We start from the raw sequence: 17,572 nt of genomic DNA, 5'->3' as shown, positions 1-17,572 counted from the left end.
AAGACTGGGCTGCTGGGAAGAAGCCCTAGACAGCCTGCTCCCCTTCTGAGGTTAGGACTGAAAGACCAGGGCAAGCTTGAGGCACCAGTGCCTCCTCCTGCCCACGGACAATGAGGGACTGCACCCAAAGACTGAGCCAACAGGATAATCCAGAGAACGCCAGTGTCGCCTCTTCAAACCCCAAAGCTGAGCTGCCAGGATAAGCATGAGACTGCCAACGCCTGCTCGAGGCAAGGGTGAACTATAGGGAGAAGCCTGCGATTGCCGCGTCTCCTCTTTCAAAACCAGACTGAGTTGCGGGACAAGTCTGCGATCGCCAGTGCTATCGCACGTGTGCTCTGACAGCGAGGACCATGTGGTCCTGAACTTCTTTACCACTGTAAATAAAACACATCACACAAGTTCACCCTACTGCAAGTGTCGGTGAGGTCACTGCTGAAACCTATGTCACCCTCGACCCCACTATACATACTCCCCATTCAGCGGCCCAAATGTTAAGCTGGATAATAGATTCCGTTTTGTTTAGTTTAGAGATACAGCCCTTCGGCCCACTGAGTCCACGCCAACCAGCGATCCCCGTACATTGACACTATCCTACACCCACGAAGGACAATTTACACCTGGACCAAGCCAATTGACCTACAAACCGAACATCTCGGAGAAAACCCTTGCGTTCAGGGGGAGAAATGTCATGTTATAGATAATCATGTTGTAAAAACAATTGTATCAATGACAAACGGGAACAGGTGCAAGAGAGTCACAGATTCAAAATAATGTGATCTGCGAGAAGATTTTCAAAAATGGCCTTTTCAAAAGCAGTGTTTATTTTTGCTACTGCAAACTAAAAATACTAAAGGCTGCATGGTACATTGTTACATAGAGTATAATAGTAAGATTAAACGAGAACTTACCAGTTTGAAGTTTGATCTGTATTTTATGAGGAGTTACGATGAGGGATTACGTGAAGAACCCGTTCAGCACGCATGCGCGGCATACTTCAAAGTAGCGGTGTGGAATCACAGATAGACACAGTTATTGAAGTAAACATAATAAAGACAAGGAGACATCAGTTTGACCCATATTATTGAGGGTGGGAGCGGAGGGCACATAATCCCTCATCGTAACTCCTCATAAAATACAGATCAAACTTCAAACTGGTAAGTTCTCGTTTAATCTTACTATTTTACTTCGGAGTTACGTGAGTGATTCCGTGAAGACTTCAAAGCTCTGTGATTTCAAACCGTGTAACAGGTATTATTTCACGCACTGCCAAAGTCCTTGAGGGAGGAAGTGTGTTATCGTAATCAACCAATGAATCTGTTTGTAGAAAAACACAATGGTATTTTTTAACAATAACAATAAAGAAATTAAATTGCTCCCCTGGGCTTAAATTAAATATTTGCAGTCTGTAAAATCTTTTCTGCAAACAAAACAGGTTTTGCCAATGGCTTATTATAGAATTTCTTAACGGTCTTTCCCCCCACCATCCTGCTGTAGCCAGGATGTGGTCTATAAGAACGTCCTTTCTTTCTAAATTTGTACATGTTAGTGTTTATCCCAGCAGTTTTTAGCACCTGCTTGAGCCATCTCACAATGGTTTGGCTCGTCACCCGACCATAAGGTTTTTTATGACTGACCCACAAGGCTTTTCATCTCCCTCGAATATTTTGGTCGTGTCTATGTAGGATAGGAGGTGGGTCACGGCACATAACCGTGGTTCTGGCGGGTAAACCCGGAATTCCATGACTGGATTAGGTGTTCCTGGTCTGCTCTGTTTGATCAGTCTCTGGATAACGACAGAGATCTGGTCTGGAGCTGTGAGCATGGTGTCCAGTCGCAATAGGTGTAGTGACTGGACCCTCTGTGCAGATACAATTGCCATCAACATGAGTGTTTTTGAGCATAGATTGTTCCAGGTTGAGGGATCTGGCTGGTGGCCATCCCCTGAGGTATGTCAGGACCACACTGACATCCCATGTATGGGTGTACCTTGGTCTAGGGGGTTAGAGTTGTAAATACCTTTCATTAGTTTGACTACCAGCGGTTGCGACCCCATGGCCTGTTGTCCTGGAGCTTGTTTTAAATAGACAGGCAGGGCAATTCTAGCTGTGTTGATGGCTCTGTAGCTGCGTCCTTCATCGTGGTGAAGGTTCGCCAGGAATTCCTGTACGTTGGTAACTGTAGTGGTTGAGTAGGTGGTCCCTGTATCCAAGCAGTACTTCTCCCATTTTTTGATGCTGGACAAGTGCTGTTTTTTAGTGGATGTTCGGAGGGATGCTGACATGGTGTCGACGGTTTGTTCTGATAATCCCAGTCCCAGAAGTGGTTTGTTGCAGAATCTGCAACCCAGGAGTTTGATTTTTTTTTTTTTCATGGCATGGGTGGCTTGCGCCCGACACTGGGTGTTAATAACTCTGGGTCACTGGGGAATACCATCGGAGCTTCAACAACCATGTCATGGAGTATTGGGAACCATGGCTGCGTAGGCCAGTCGGGTACTATCAAAATACCTGAAGCAGAGTTAATTTGTATTGTGCGTAGTCCTCGACTGATGAGGCAGAAGGGAGGAAATGCATAGAAGAAGAATTTCCCCAATCCAGCACGAACGCATCTACCGCTGCTGCCTCAGGGTCTGGGTTTTAACATCCATTCGATGTTGTTATTAAATTTACGTGACCTGGTGTCTGCCACTGTATTTAGCTTACCTGGCAGGTAAGTTGCTGATAGCCAAATATGTCTTTCGACACACCATTGCCAAATTGTGTTGACCAACTTGTCGCATGATACCGATTTTATGCCGCCCATATGGTTAATGTAGGCCACCACCGTAGTATTATCTATTTGTAACCGTACATGCAAGTGATGCATATTTATGCATATGCTTTTAAACCATAAAAGTCACCCAACATGTCTAGATAATTAATGCCCAGTGTAAGTGGTAACGATGACTCTGTGTTAGTCCATCTACTACTTGTGCTGGATATGGAGTTAGTTGCTCCCCAGCCTTGAGCACTGGCATCTGTTTGGATAACTGATGTAGGGTTAGTGATGATAATAGGCTGAAACTATGCCAAACGTTCTCTTGGCAATGTTACAGTCACGTAGACTGAATTAATTGTGAAGCCCAAGTAGTCCATGATAGTGGATGGCTTCAACTTAGATTTATCTGGATGTAAGACAACCCCAGGGTTTCGAATAACTGTTTGGTAGCTGATACAGCTAACATAGTCAATTCCATGGTCTTGCCTACCATTTAGGATATCATCAAGATATGCCATGACAATATGTTTTTGTCTTCTGAATATTGCCAGAGCTGGTTTTAGTGTCTGGGTGACACTTTTGGGCTGATGTGACCCCATTGGGCAACGCTTTAAACTGCTATAGCTGCCCCATCCAGGTAAATCTGTGATGATCCTTGTGAATGGTACTAAATAGTAAACATCTTTAAGATGAAGTATCTTTTGGAATTTAGTTGTTTGGCAGTAACAACCGGTTCCATTTTGAAATGTATATACTTAACAAACATATTTAGTGAAGTTAAGTCAATGATGATGCGACATCCACCATCTTTTTTGGGTTTAGTGAATATATTTAATACGAATTGCAAGGGTTAAGGTTTTCCCATGATACCCTTTGTAATTAGTCTCACCAGTTCAGCTTGTCCCTCTCGTTTCTTTAAACGAGAGGGGAAAATACCCTCTGGGGTGAATGTTGACCTGGTGGCAATTTTTCTAGTATGAATGTATTTGTATTCACTAATGCCATTGAGTATATACTGATCACTCGTGATAGACTCCCATGTGTTAGTATTACTCTATATACTGGTAGGAACCAGACCCACCTACCTCCATGGTTATGGGTATTCTTCTGTTTCCTGCCGGTCCAACGAGTGTCTGACGTGGTGGTGACGTTGGGGGGTGGCACATTTTCCATGGGGTCCGCTCTGGGCCCTGGTCTAAAGAAGACTTTCGGTGATAGAATGCGGACCCCGAGCTTTCATCAGTCCGATATGGTAGACGTTGACTGATGGACGCGATGGGGTGCTGCTGCGTAGGAATTACTGTTTTTGGTTTGCTCGTCCCGGCCCTGCCCTCATGAGCCGAAAGTTTTGTAAAACCTCTTACATGTCCTTCATATGCTTTGTGAGGTTTTTGCCAAAGAGCAGTGGGTCTGGCTCAGTGGCTGGGGTATGCACAACCCCGCAATGTAGGATTTTTATGGCAGCTCTTACGACTTGTTTACGAAGGTTGTGGTCATCTCCGTATTTGTCCATGGAATGAGGAGAAACGATGTGATGGCTGTCTTCAGGCTTTTAACGGCCTCCTGTACGTGGGGTTTCCACGTAGCTGTCCACCACACCTAGCAGCTCTTCCTGTTCCTGCACCCCTTGCATACTCCCGAGATCTTCAGCCATTGCCCCTGTTCTTGACCAGCCCAGTCCTGGTCACCAAAGCTATCCTCTGGAAAGGAGGAAGCAATGGACAGTGCACAAGGCACTGTGGAGGGAGTGCCTGACCCCCCTCTGCGAGAGCGCCCTCGCTGGAGCTCCTGCTCCAAGAGCCGCTCTATGCGACTCATGCGGCTGTCTCTCCCCCACCTGGGTGGAAAGACGTCCCGTCCGACAAGTCGGAGCCACCGGCCGGACGCCTCTTCTGTGGCGTTACTTCCAGCCCGCTGCTCAGGCGCTAGCAGGGCTGGGCTCGGCACGGTGTCGGGATAGCGGACCGCCCAGTAAGCGGTCCTACCGCCTTGTTGCTGCCACCCTCCAGATGGAATGCTCCTCCGTGGAGTCGAGCGGGGGACAGGTCTGTTCTGTTGCTGCCCCCCCCCCCCCCCCCCCAGATGGAACGCTCCTCCGTGGAGTCGAGCGGGGGACAGGTTTGTTCTAGAGCCTTTCTTCTCTGCCGGAAAGCAGAAGGCTCCCTGTGAAAGAAAAACCCGACCTCAGCTTACCTGACGGTCCGTTCTTTCACCTCCGTAGCGGGAGCGCCTGACTCACGCTGTGCCGCTCTTGTTCTGCTGAACGTAATGCCGCGCATGCGTGCTGAGCGGGTTCTTCACGGAATCACTCACGTGACTCCAAAATAAAATTGTATAATTGTCAGTAGAAGTGGTTCTTGTCAATTCCAATGACCACCTTCAGGAGAAAATGTCTGAAGAAGGGTGTCAATGTGAAACGTCACCCATTCCTTCTCTCCAGAGATGTTGCCTGTCCCTGCATTTTCAAACCATAAAACACCTTTGTATTTTCAAACCACATTAAGGGCACTGACAGGTCAGTAAAACCACTCACAGTTTAGTAGACATGTGTTCAGTGTTATTCACAGCTCAGATTGAGAGTCGTGACCTGTCGCTACCCCATCTTGCAGAGAACTGAGGCACCTCCACATTTCCGGGTTTTATAGTCCCTCCCCCCTCCCACCAGAAGGGGCGTAGTCACCATGGCGTGATTGACAGGAGAGAGAATCTCAATATTTTTAAAACATTAATAAGTCTTTTATTTTTCATCGATGGGAAAAATCCTCTTGTCCTGCTCAGCGGAGGGGGACTCTGAGAAAGATGGCCAAAATCACAGCCGTAAGTGGTAGCGTGTTTTCTAAAATTAATATGCAGTGCAAACAGGAAGTGGTCAAGATCAGAGTTTTAATTATATAGATGCTTGCTTGTGTAGGAAAGAACTGCAGATGCTGGTTTAAATTTTAAATCGAAGGTAGACACAAAATGTTGGAGTAACTCAGCGGGGCAGGCAGCATCTATGGAAAGAAGGAACGGGTGATGTATCGGGACGAGACTGAAGAAGGGATTTACTAGAATGTTGCCTGGGTTTCAGCAAGATTTACTAGAATGTTGCCTGGGTTTCAGCAACTAAGTTACAGAGAAAGGTTGAACAAGTTAGGGCTTTATTCTTTGGAGCGCAGAAGGTTAAGGGGGGACTTGATAGAGGTTTGTAAAATGATGAGAGGGATAGACAGAGTTGACGTGGAAAAGCTTTTCCCACTGAGAGTAGGGAAGATTCAAACAAGGGGACATGACATGAGAATTAAGGGACTGAAGTTTAGGGGTAACATGAGGGAGAACTTCTTTACTCAGAGAGTGGTAGCTGTGTGGAATGAGCTTCCAGTGAAGGTGGTGGAGGCAGGTTCGTTTTTATCATTTAAAAAAAAATTGGATAGTTATATGGATGGGAAGGGAATGGAGGGTTATGGTCTGAGCGCAGGTATATGGGACTAGGGGAGATTATGTGTTTGGCACGGACTAGAAGGGTCGAGATGGCCTGTTTCCGTGCTGTTATTGTTATATGGTTATATGGTTAAGGGTCTTGACCCAAAACATCACCCATTCCTTCTCTGCAGAGATGCTGTCTGAGCCGCTGAGTTACTCCAGTAATTATGCTTGCTTAAAACAAATAGAAATCACTATTTCATTAATTGCGCTATATCCTATTCGCACTATGATGTCATGTTTTATAGCAGAACTACCTGTGTTAGGCCACTATTTGCGGAAAGTGTTATTGTATTATCATCAAATAATAATATCACGTGTAAGAGCAATGGTAATCGTGCTATCCTTAATGAGAATTGTTTTTTACCTTAAATGGCAGCATAGCGGTAGAGTTGCTGCCTTGCAGCGCCAGAGACCCAGGTTTGATCCCATCTATGGGTGCTGTCTGTACGGAGTATGTATGTTCTCCCGTGACCTGCGTGGGTTTTCTCCAAGATCTTTGCTTTTATACCACGTACAAGTACGTAGGTAAATTGGCTTCGTAAATATCAAAATTGGCCCTGGGGCGTGTCGGCTAATGTTAATATGTGGGGATTGCTGGTCAACGCTGACTCGGTGGGCCGAAGGGCCTGTTTCCACACTGTATCTCTAAACAAAACTAAACTAAACTGCAAACTGCAGATTTGTCAAATGCATTGTGATGATGGTTTTCCCTGTTGTTTGTAGAGCCCCCACACGGGACCAGGGGTGAGGTGTGCCGTGCAGAATCAGCAGCTAAACCTCAGCCCTTTGACACCTTGAAGTTTGATTTCAAGTTTGAATCCCTGTCCATCATGCTGTACACTGAAGATGTCAAACAGGTAGGACCCATTTTTGAAGGTTTTGTTTTACATCCCAAATTGTTCAAAGCTACACAGCTAATTCTGGGGGGCAAGCATTGGTGTTTTGAAACTGGGTAAATGAAGACTTCCTTTACACCGTATAGACACCTAGAAAAATGATGCAGGAGTAGGCCATTCGGCCCTTCGAGCCAGCACCGCCATTTATTATGATCATGGCTGATCATCCAAAATCAGTACCCCGTTCCTGCGTTATTCCCATATCCCTTGATTCCATTAGTCCTAAGAGCTAATTCTAACTCTCTCTTGAAAACATCCAGTGAATTGGCCTCCACTGCATTCTGTGGCAGAGAATTTCACTCCTGAAGGGCCTCAATCGCAATGCATGTGTGATGTTTGCATTGACTTCCCTGCAATAGGGTTTTTGGTGTGTATAGTATCTCTAGGCTTCCTTTATTGTCTTTATCAAGCTTTCACTATCACATAGCATTAGGTTTTCACAGGTCGGCTCCTTCCCCTTCCCCTACATAGGAATGTGTCCCGAGAATCACAGAATTGAGCCCTTTCAACCCAACATCCAGGCTGATGTATCTACATAATCCCAGTTGCCTGCTTCAATCGTATCTTCAATGCCGTTCCTGTCCAAATGCTTTTGAACATTGTAATTGTGCGAAGACTATATAGTGTGATGTTTTACTGAGCTAGTTTAGTCAGCTCATCTTTGCATCAGCCGATTCCTGCTCAGAAAGACTGCACTTACCTTTAAGATAGAGACAAAAAGCTGGAGTAACAGCGGATCGGACAGCAGCTCTGGAGAAAAGGAGTAGGTGACGTTACGGGTCAAGACCCTACTTCACATTCCTTTATCAGACTGGTTCAGTGACATTTTCTTTAGACAACGTAACAGCATCTCATGTTCTTGGAGCAGAATAAGGACCTTCGACCGAAGAAGTCTCCATTCAACCATTCAATCATGGCTGATCTATCTTTCCCTCTCAATCCCATTCTCCTGCCTTCCCTTAACCCCTGACCCGTACTAATCAAAAATCTGTCAATCTCTGCCTTAAACATATCCATTGACCACCTCCACTGTCATCTGTGGCAAGGAATTCCACAGATTCACCACCCTCTGACTAAAGAAATTCCTTCTCATCTCCTTTCTAAAGGTACATCCTTTTATTCTGAGGTTATGACCTCTGGTCCTAGACTCTCTCACTAGTGGAAACATCCTCTCCATATCCACTCTATCCAGGCCTTCCCTTTCTCGCTCTTTGTCTCCTGATCTGCGTCTTCCCCAACACCCCAATGCCATCTTCGCCCATACCCAGACTAGCTCTGCCACCCCCTTTGCCCCTACCTTTCTTGCTGCCCACCCTTATTCCTCCAACCCCCCTTATCCTCCAAGTGACACATTCACCCACGATGTCCTTGGGCAGAATAACAAAGTGAGGTCTCCAAAGACAGGCACAAAGTGCTGGAGTAACTCAGCGGGTCACAGGACATATCTGGAAAAAAGGAATAGGTGATGTTTTGGGTCGAGACCCTTCTTTAGACTGAGAGTCAGGGGAAAGGGAAACGAGAGATATAGACGGTGATGTAGAGAGATATAGAACAAATTAATGAAAGATATGCAGAAAAGCAACAATGGTAAAGGGATTCCAATCTCTTTGGCTGGCTGCCATTTTTGTATAACTAGCACCTTTGTGTAGATTGAGACTTGCACTCTGCCATTTATGCACACTATTACTGATCTGGTGTGATGTGTTTGTTTAATTGAGTTGGATATTCTGAGCACTGAATGGCTTTGTCACTATTGTTTTGCCCAACGAAGGCCACTGAATCGGTGCAACGCCTGGGAAGTTCACCCCTGGGCGAGTTCAGGTTGCATCTCACCACGGCCTCAGGGAAGATGATCTCCGACGGCTCGTTGATGTTTGATATGAAGCTTACTACATGTACACTGGATGATCTAAGACGAGGGGTTGAGAAGGTTACCCAGAGGTCAGAATCAATTGTGTGTTTTATTCTCTTCTCATGGTTCACTTATGGCATTCTCTCACCCTCTTATCTGCATCAATACTCATGGTCGATTTGCTGAGGTCACTAACCTCAGACGATTTAGGGGCAGCGGACTGGTGTAGCTGGTGGAGCTGCTGCCTGAGACTCCGGTTCGATCGTGACAGGGTGCTATCTGTGTGGAGTTTGCCCATTCTCTCTGCGCCTGTGTGGGTTTCCTCTGCGTGCTCTGGTTTCCTCCCACATCCCAGACATGCGGGTCTGTAGGTGAATTGGTCTCTGTAAATTGTCCCTAGTGTGCAGAGAGTGGATGAGAGAACATGGAACATGTGTGGTGATGGGTGGTTGTTGCCGAATCGGTGGGCTGACGGGCTTGTTACGATGCTGCATATCTAAACTAAACTCTAGTAGTTATGTGTGGCATTTTACTGTGACGTGGAATGTGTATAAATTATCTGCATACTTCCCTACAGAATGATTGAGAAAAAGCAAGGCTCTGGGGAAACTGTGATGATTGAGTTGCAATACAGTCAGCTGGAGGACGAGACCTCGATCGTGGCTCTACTGGAGCATTTATACATATGTGCCAGCGTGGAGTTCCTCGTGGACGTTGCAGATTTCTTCATCAAAGCTATTCCTGAAAAGACAAATGATAAATCCGTCCAGTTGCATCCAAAGCAGACGGGAAAGTCTCCTCCCAGCACTGGTGAGAATAACTTTCTACATGTCCCAAGTACAAATCATTTTACCTTCCCTGAACACATTTCCAAAAAATGGTTCTCTTTAAACTTGTACCACATTTGATATAACAGAACCAAATTGCTGGAGTAGCTCAGCAGAATGGGCAGCTCCAGCGGAACGGGCAGCATCTCTGGACAGAAGGAATGGATAATGTTTCAGGTTAAGACCCATCTTCACTTGGAGTGAAGAGCAGTCTCGACCCGAAACGTCACCCATTCCTTCTCTCCAGAGATGCTGCCTGTCCCGCTGAGTTACTCCAGCCTTTTGAGTCTATCTTCGATGTAAACCAGCATCTGCAGTTCCTTCCTACACATTTGACATAACATGCTGGACAGTTTCTCTTGTGTATATGTTGGGAGAACAGTGATACCCATATCTATAACCCTATTATGTAACTCAGCTGTTTAGGATTACAACGAAGATAGACACAAAATTCTGGAGTAACTCAGCGGGACAGGCAGCATCTCTGGAGAGAAGGAATGGGTGATGTTTTGGGTCAAGACCCTCTGAAGAGATCAGCCTGAAGAAGGGTTTTGACCCAAAACATCAGCCATTCCTTCTCTCCAGAGATGCTGTCTCCCCTGCTGAATTACTTCAGCATTTTGTGTCTATCAATGGAATTCAACTTCTGGGGAAATTAATTTTATCATTAACCATCATTAACCATATAACCATATAACCAATTTTACAGCACGGAAACAGGCCATCTCGACCCTTCTAGTCCGTGCCGAACACATAATCTCCCCTAGTCCCATATACCTGCGCTCAGACCATAACCCTCCATTCCCTTCCCATCCATATAACTATCCAATTTATTTTTAAATGATAAAAACGAACCTGCCTCCACCACCTTCACTGGAAGCTCATTCCACACAGCTACCACTCTCTGAGTAAAGAAGTTCCCCCTCATGTTACCCCTAAACTTCAGTCCCTTAATTCTCAGGTCATGTCCCCTTGTTTGAATCTTCCCTACTCTCAGTGGGAAAAGCTTTTCCACGTCAACTCTGTCTATCCCTCTCATCATTTTAAAGACCTCTATCAAGTCCCCCCTTAACCTTCTGCGCTCCAAAGAATAAAGCCCTAACTTGTTCAACCTTTCTCTGTAACTTAGTTGCTGAAACCCAGGCAACATTCTAGTAAATCTCCTCTGTACTCTATCTATTTTGTTGACATCCTTCCTATAATTAGGCGACCAAAATTGTACACCATACTCCAGGTATGAGGACTTTTCCCGATCTGGCGACATACCCGGGTATGAGGACTTTTCCCGATCTATTTTGTTGACATCCTTCCTATAATTAGGCGACCAAAATTGTACACCATACTCCAGAATTGGCCTCACCAATGCCTTGTACAATTTTAACATTACATCCCAACTTCTATACTCAATGCTCTGATTTATAAAGGCCAGCACACCAAAAGCTTTCTTTACCACCCTATCTACATGAGATTCAACTTTCAGGGAACTGTGCACAGTTATTCCCAGATCCCTCTGTTCACCTACATTCTTCAATTCCCTACCATTTACCATGTACGTCCTATTTTGTTTTGTCCTGCCAAGATGTAGCACCTCACACTTATCAGCATTAAACTCCATCTGCCATCTTTCAGCCCACTCTTCCAACTGGCATAAATCTCTCTGTAGACTTTGAAACTCTACTTCATTACCCGCAACCCCACCTATCTTAGTATCATCTGCATACTTACTAATCCAATTTACCACACCATCATCCAGATCATTGATGTACATGACAAACAACAGTGGACCCAACACAGATCCCTGTGGCACCCCACTCGTCACTGGCCTCCAACCTGACAAACAACCATCCACCATTACTCTCTGGCATCTCCCATTCAGCCACTGTTGAATCCATCTTGCTACTCCACCATTAATACCCAACCATTGAACCTTCTTAACCAACCTTCCATGAGGAACCTTGTCAAAGGCCTTACTGAAGTCCATATAATAATAATAATAATAATAATAATAACTTTATTTGTTAAGCACCTTAAAAACAACCAAAGCTGACCAAAGTGCTGTACAGAAAAAAGAAAACAAGCAAGACATCATAAAACAGGCAGAACAACAGAACATACAACTAACACGAGGCGCATAAATTACATACAAAAATCCAAACAATAAATTAAAAAAAACATAAAACACAAGTACAAACAACGCAGCAAAACCAAGCAAATAAAGTTAATAAACAATTCGACACCTCACTGGTCTACAAAGGCCATGGAGAATAGATATGTCTTCAGGAGTGATTTAAAAACAGCTAGAGAAGGGGCCTGTTTAACGTGCAGAGGCAATTCATTCCACAATCTCGGAGCCGACACAGCAAAGGCACGGTCCCCTCTGAGCTTCCGCTTAGTCTTTGGCTCAATCAGGAGCAGCTGATCATCTGACCTGAGAGAGCGGGAGGGCGAATAAGGGTGAAGAAGCTCAGATAGGTAGGACGGGGCAAGACCACTTAGGGATTTAAAAGTAAATAAAATAATTTTAAAACGAATCCTATACTGAATAGGCAGCCAGTGGAGAGAGGCCAAAAGGTGAGAAACATGATCATGCTTTCGTGTGCCAGTCAAGAGACGAACAGCTGCATTCTGTACCATCTGGAGACGGGCGATGGAGGACCGACTAACCCCCAGATACAGTGCATTGCAGTAATCCAGCCGGGTGGTAACAAAGGCATGGATTACCGTCTCAAAGTGCTTCCTTGACAAAATCGGCTTTATTTTTGCCAGCTGCCTCAGATGGAAAAAACCAGATTTAACAACAGCCCTTACCTGACAGTCAAATCTAAGCTCAGGGTCCACTTTAATCCCCAGGTTCGTGATGTTAGGTTTGAGATATGCAGACAAAGAGCCTAGATCAACAGGGGGGGCCCCAGAGGTGCCACCAAAGATCATTACCTCTGTCTTGTCATCATTAAATTTTAAAAAGTTCAGTGACATCCAGGCCTTGATGTCACTGAGACACTCAAGCAAGAGGCCGACAGAGTGTACACCCCCCTTTCCCAGAGGCACATAAAGCTGACTGTCATCAGCATAAAAGTGGAATGAAATCCCGTGCTTCCTAAGGATGGAACCGAGTGGGAGCAAATAGAGTGAAAAGAGGAGAGGGCCAAGAACTGAGCCCTGTGGGACCCCACACGACAGAGGAGCAGAGGAGGATACAGAGTCCCCAAGGCTGACACAAAAAGATTATTAGTTAAACATGACCTTCCAGGCACAAATCCACCTTGATAGAAATTCTTTTCAATATTTAATAAAGGTTAATTACTTCAGAATCCCAGCATGGAGCGCCACTGCCTCTCTGATGCTGTGAGACAGCGACTGAAAGGAATGACGTGGGGCTAGAAGCTTGGAGCAGTTCAGAAATATTACTGGGACAGCCACTTCACATTTAACAAACTCTCCACTTAGTATTTAACTCCTTGTTCACATTATACTTAAATTAAATGAAGGATGTAACATCATACTGTTCTTGTGCATTAATCTTCTGTTTATGTGATAGGAGCAGAATTAAGCCATTCGGCCCATCAAGTCTACTCCGTATTGAATCTTGGCTGATCTATGTCCCCCTCTCAACCCCATTCTCCCGCCTTCTCCCCATAACCTCTGACACCTATACTCATCAGGAACCTATCAATCTCCACTGTAAAATATCCATTGACCTGGCCTCCACAGCCGTCTGTGGCAATGAATTCCACAGATTCACCACCCTCTGTTGTTCAGGCAGTAGAATAACACCATCACTTCAGGTTAATTTATCATCCAAATCTATCTTTTTCAGAATGTTGTTACTAGAGTAAATGTTGCACAACTATTTTGATACTTAATTTTCTGTTATGTTCCGTAACAAATCTTTTACATGGGATAGGTTTATATGTCCCTGATTGCTCATTGAGTATGTTACACCGAGCTAAATAGAATATTTTAATTTGCAATATAAAAATTCAGTCAACAGACTGAAGTATAATATTGAAGGTAGACACAAAGTGCTGGAACAATTCAGCAGGTCAGGCAGCATCTGGGGAAAAGGAACAGGTTATGCTTCAGGTCAGAACCCTTCTTCAGACAGTATAATTTTATTGCACTAAGAATTTGCACATAGGTCTTGCTCATCTATTGGGAACCTTGCATTGATGCCATGCACCTTAACGTTTATTATCTTGTTGTAGCTGTAGACTCTCCAAATCGAAGGATGAACATTAAAGCAATGATGATGAACCCTGAGGTTGTGTTTGTGGCAAACCTGTCGAAAGCTGACGCCCCTGCACTTGTTGTTTCTCTCCTGTGTGACTTCTCGTTAATCCATGAAAAACAATGTCGAAGAATGATTGCATTGGTCAGCGACCTAAAGATTCTGGCCTGTCCATTCCTCCAGGCGAAGAGAGGGACAAATATAACAACGGTACATACAAGGTTTTTGTAAAGTAATTACTGCACTTGTACTGTGAGCAATTCTGGTCACCGCAATGAGAGTTTAGAGATACAGTGCAGAAACAGTTCTTTCGCCACACCGAGTCCACGCCGTACGCTAGTTCTATGTTATCCCACTTCTGTATCCTACATACTCGGGGCAATTAACCAACAAATGCACATGTTTGGAGTGTGCAAGGAACCCGGAGAAAGCGCACGTAGTCACAGGCAGAATGTGCAAACTCCACATAGACAGCGCCCATAGTCAGGATCGAACCCGGTGCTTACAGGCAGCGGCTGTGCTGCTGCACCACTCTGCCACCAATGTAAGAAGGATGTGTGTGCACTGGTGAGAGTTTGGAGGAATTACCTGAACTGAAGGGGAAGGTTGGGTAGGCTTGGCTAGTGCTGTTTTCCCTGGAGCGAATGAGGCTGAGGTCTGATCTTTAAAGGCTGCACAAAACTATGTGGAGTACTTGCTCTACAACTTTTCCCCATGATTCAGGTCCTGGCTTTAGGATAAGAGAAGAGGGTTTGAAGGGAGAATTGATGGGAGGTTTTTCTGCACATACATGGTTGTTGTCTCAGGCATGCTGCCAGAGGATGTGATGGAGTTGGGTAGAAATACAACACATCCTTCCCCTCCTTTATACACATCTCCCATCCCCGAGTCCCTCTTTTTATCTTCCCCTGTCCCCTTCCACTCCCATTCCTCCCTCCGGCTTTACAATTCGCTTCTCCTCTTCTTTCCTTATCCGACATCCTTTTGTCTGTTCTTCATCTCTTGCCTTTGTCACTTTATTCCACCCATCTGCCAATCAATGCCCCCTTGCCTGTATCCATCTATCTATCTATCACTTGCCAGGTGTTGCCGCAGCCCATCTTTATTTTCCAGCTTTCTTTGCTTTACTCATATCAGTTTGAAGATGGGCCCTGACAAAAACAAGCTGTCTGTCCATTCTCTCCCCTCTTGTTGTATGACCAGCTGATCTTTAGTTTAGTTTAGATTAGAGATACAACACGGAAGCAGGCCCCCCAGCCCACCGATGCCGCACCAACCAGCAATCCTCGCATACTAACACTATCTTCTTCTTGTGCATGGCGTGCACAGCCTAAAGTTGTAGAACAACTTGTTCTATTTGATCTTATTTGATTGTGCACGCCAGGTTGATTGCATTCGTCGAAACAGGTCAGATCATGTGAAGGTTGCAATCTTCCACCTCAACTAACACTATCCTGCACACACTAGGAACCATTTTCATTTTTATCGGAGCTAATTAGTCTACAAACCTGTACGTCTTTGGAGTGTGGGAGGAATCAGGAGATCCCGGAGAAAGCCCACACAGGACACAGAGAGAACATATAAACTCCGTACAGACAGCACCCATAGTCAGGATTGAACCTGGGTCTCTGCCGCTGTAAGGCAGCAATTCTAACGCTGTGTCGCCCAAAATAGTTGACAATACTTGGTTAACCACAATAATAGCTCAGGATGAGGATGGGATGACGAGGTTGCTGGAGCTACTCCAGCACCTTGTGTTTTGATCACGTTTCAGCATTTGCTCCTGTGTTGTGACTGTATGGTGTTGTGTATTCCAGGTGTTGCAGCCTTGTTCCTTGTTCTTGGACTTCGTTGAGCCCACTTCAGGGCCACAAGATATCAGTCTTAAAGTAGAACCGATAAACTTAAAGGTGAGAAGGTTGCTTTCTTTTGCATACTGTGCTGTGTTTTTTTATTTTGTCACTAATTCAGAAATAAATGTAATAATATTTGGATGGGGTAAGTGTACAAAATTGCTGTCTTTTCGTACTACAACTGAATTCTGCCAGTATCAGTATCTTTAATTTCTCCCGATATGATAGTTAAACTCTGTTATTTTTGATCTTCAGTATAATTATACTTTTTCTAATATATCGTCGCATCTAATCTTAAACCAGTGAATGATTGTTATTACTGGAGAGTTTTATTTTATTTTATTTTAAGGTATCTCCTATCATTCTAAACACTGTTACGACAATCATGTCTGTGATGAGGCCTAAAGTGCAAGAGAATGAAAATGTGCTGCCAGTGTGCAAGGACACGGACCTCTGGGCTGTGAAAGACGTCCACAACTGCAACTACTGGTTCCTGGGAGTTGACGATGCCGATGAAGCCACAGAGAATTACTTTGGTGAAAATCATCAAAGGACCGGCGAGTCCTTCAAGATTATTGTTCCACTAATAAAAGTAACACTCGAATGTGGCCTTGGCCACAGCACCATCCCTTTGCTTTTGACTGAGTCAACGTTTTCAGGACGAGTCGAAAACTGGACATCACTCATCAGTATTGATTCAAACATGACCCTTGAGGTAACTTGTGTGGGAAGCAACTATAGATGCTGGTGTACACCAAAGATAGACACACAATGCTGGAGTAATTCAGCGGGTCAGGCAGCATCTCTGGAGGAAAGATGACATTTGTTGACGATGACTGAAGAAGGGTCACGACCCGAAACGTCACCTAGTCCTTTCCTCCAGATACGCTGCCTGACCCGCTGAGTTACTCCAGCATTTTGTGTCTATCCTTGAGGTAACTTGTTTTATCTTTGATTGGGATACACAAGTTATTGATATTATTAATGTTTTTTTACTGGCCCTGCTTTACTAGATACTTGATATCGTGCTTAGCACTGCAATATATATTTTAATCCAAATAAAGTGAAACCTATAGAAAGTTTCTTTAGTGTGATGCGATGTGCAGCCAACGTGTAGTAATCTTCATAATGATGGAAATGAAGAAGCCAATTCATGAAAATTAGCAAATGATTTGATCGTTTAATTCTGTGATATTAGTTAAGGATAAATATGAGGAAGGACCATGCTTTTTGCATTTTTCAAAGCGGTCTTTTCTTGCATCTGACAAGACTAATGTCTAGTGCTAGAAGATGAGAAAATGATGACTGTATAGTCGTTGTCATCTGCCGTGAAATAGCACCCTTGTTGCATAGCTGTGTAACCAGCCAGTCGTATGTTTTACAATTACACATAGAGTGCTTGGCAGATAGGTGGAAGATTCTTTGTGTCTGGAATGTTTGCAACTAGGGATTAGAGTCACAACATTACATAGAGTCACGGCACAAAATAGACTCTTGACACAACACAACATAGAGTCCAGGTCCAGAGAGCACAGACTCAGAATAAAAGGACGAACCTTTAGAAAGGTGATGACGAAGATTTTTTTTCGTCAGATGGTAGTGAATCTCACTGTGGAATTCATTGCCACAGACAGCTGTGGAGGCCAGCATAATGGGTATTTTTAAGGCGGAGATTAATAGGTTCTTGATTA

At 44.6% G+C, this 17,572-nt stretch overlaps 1 protein-coding gene across 3 annotated transcripts in view; it reads left to right on the top strand.

Moving 5' to 3' along the window:
- Positions 1-17,572, top strand: part of vps13c (vacuolar protein sorting 13 homolog C) — a 296,935-nt gene that overhangs the window by 170,542 nt on the left and 108,821 nt on the right. For all 3 annotated transcript variants that reach the window (XM_055662746.1, XM_055662745.1, XM_055662747.1), the window contains 6 exons: positions 6,949-7,082; positions 8,893-9,062; positions 9,551-9,783; positions 14,006-14,238; positions 15,846-15,938; positions 16,231-16,596. In XM_055662746.1, coding sequence (XP_055518721.1) covers positions 6,949-7,082; positions 8,893-9,062; positions 9,551-9,783; positions 14,006-14,238; positions 15,846-15,938; positions 16,231-16,596 — 1,229 coding nt within the window. The remainder of the gene's footprint in view (positions 1-6,948; positions 7,083-8,892; positions 9,063-9,550; positions 9,784-14,005; positions 14,239-15,845; positions 15,939-16,230; positions 16,597-17,572) is intronic.

The sequence above is a fragment of the Leucoraja erinacea genome, chromosome 36 (assembly GCF_028641065.1).
Source record: "Leucoraja erinacea ecotype New England chromosome 36, Leri_hhj_1, whole genome shotgun sequence".
In the NCBI taxonomy this organism is placed as follows: Eukaryota; Metazoa; Chordata; class Chondrichthyes; order Rajiformes; family Rajidae; genus Leucoraja; species Leucoraja erinaceus.
This window is presented reverse-complemented; position numbering and strand designations above follow the sequence as displayed.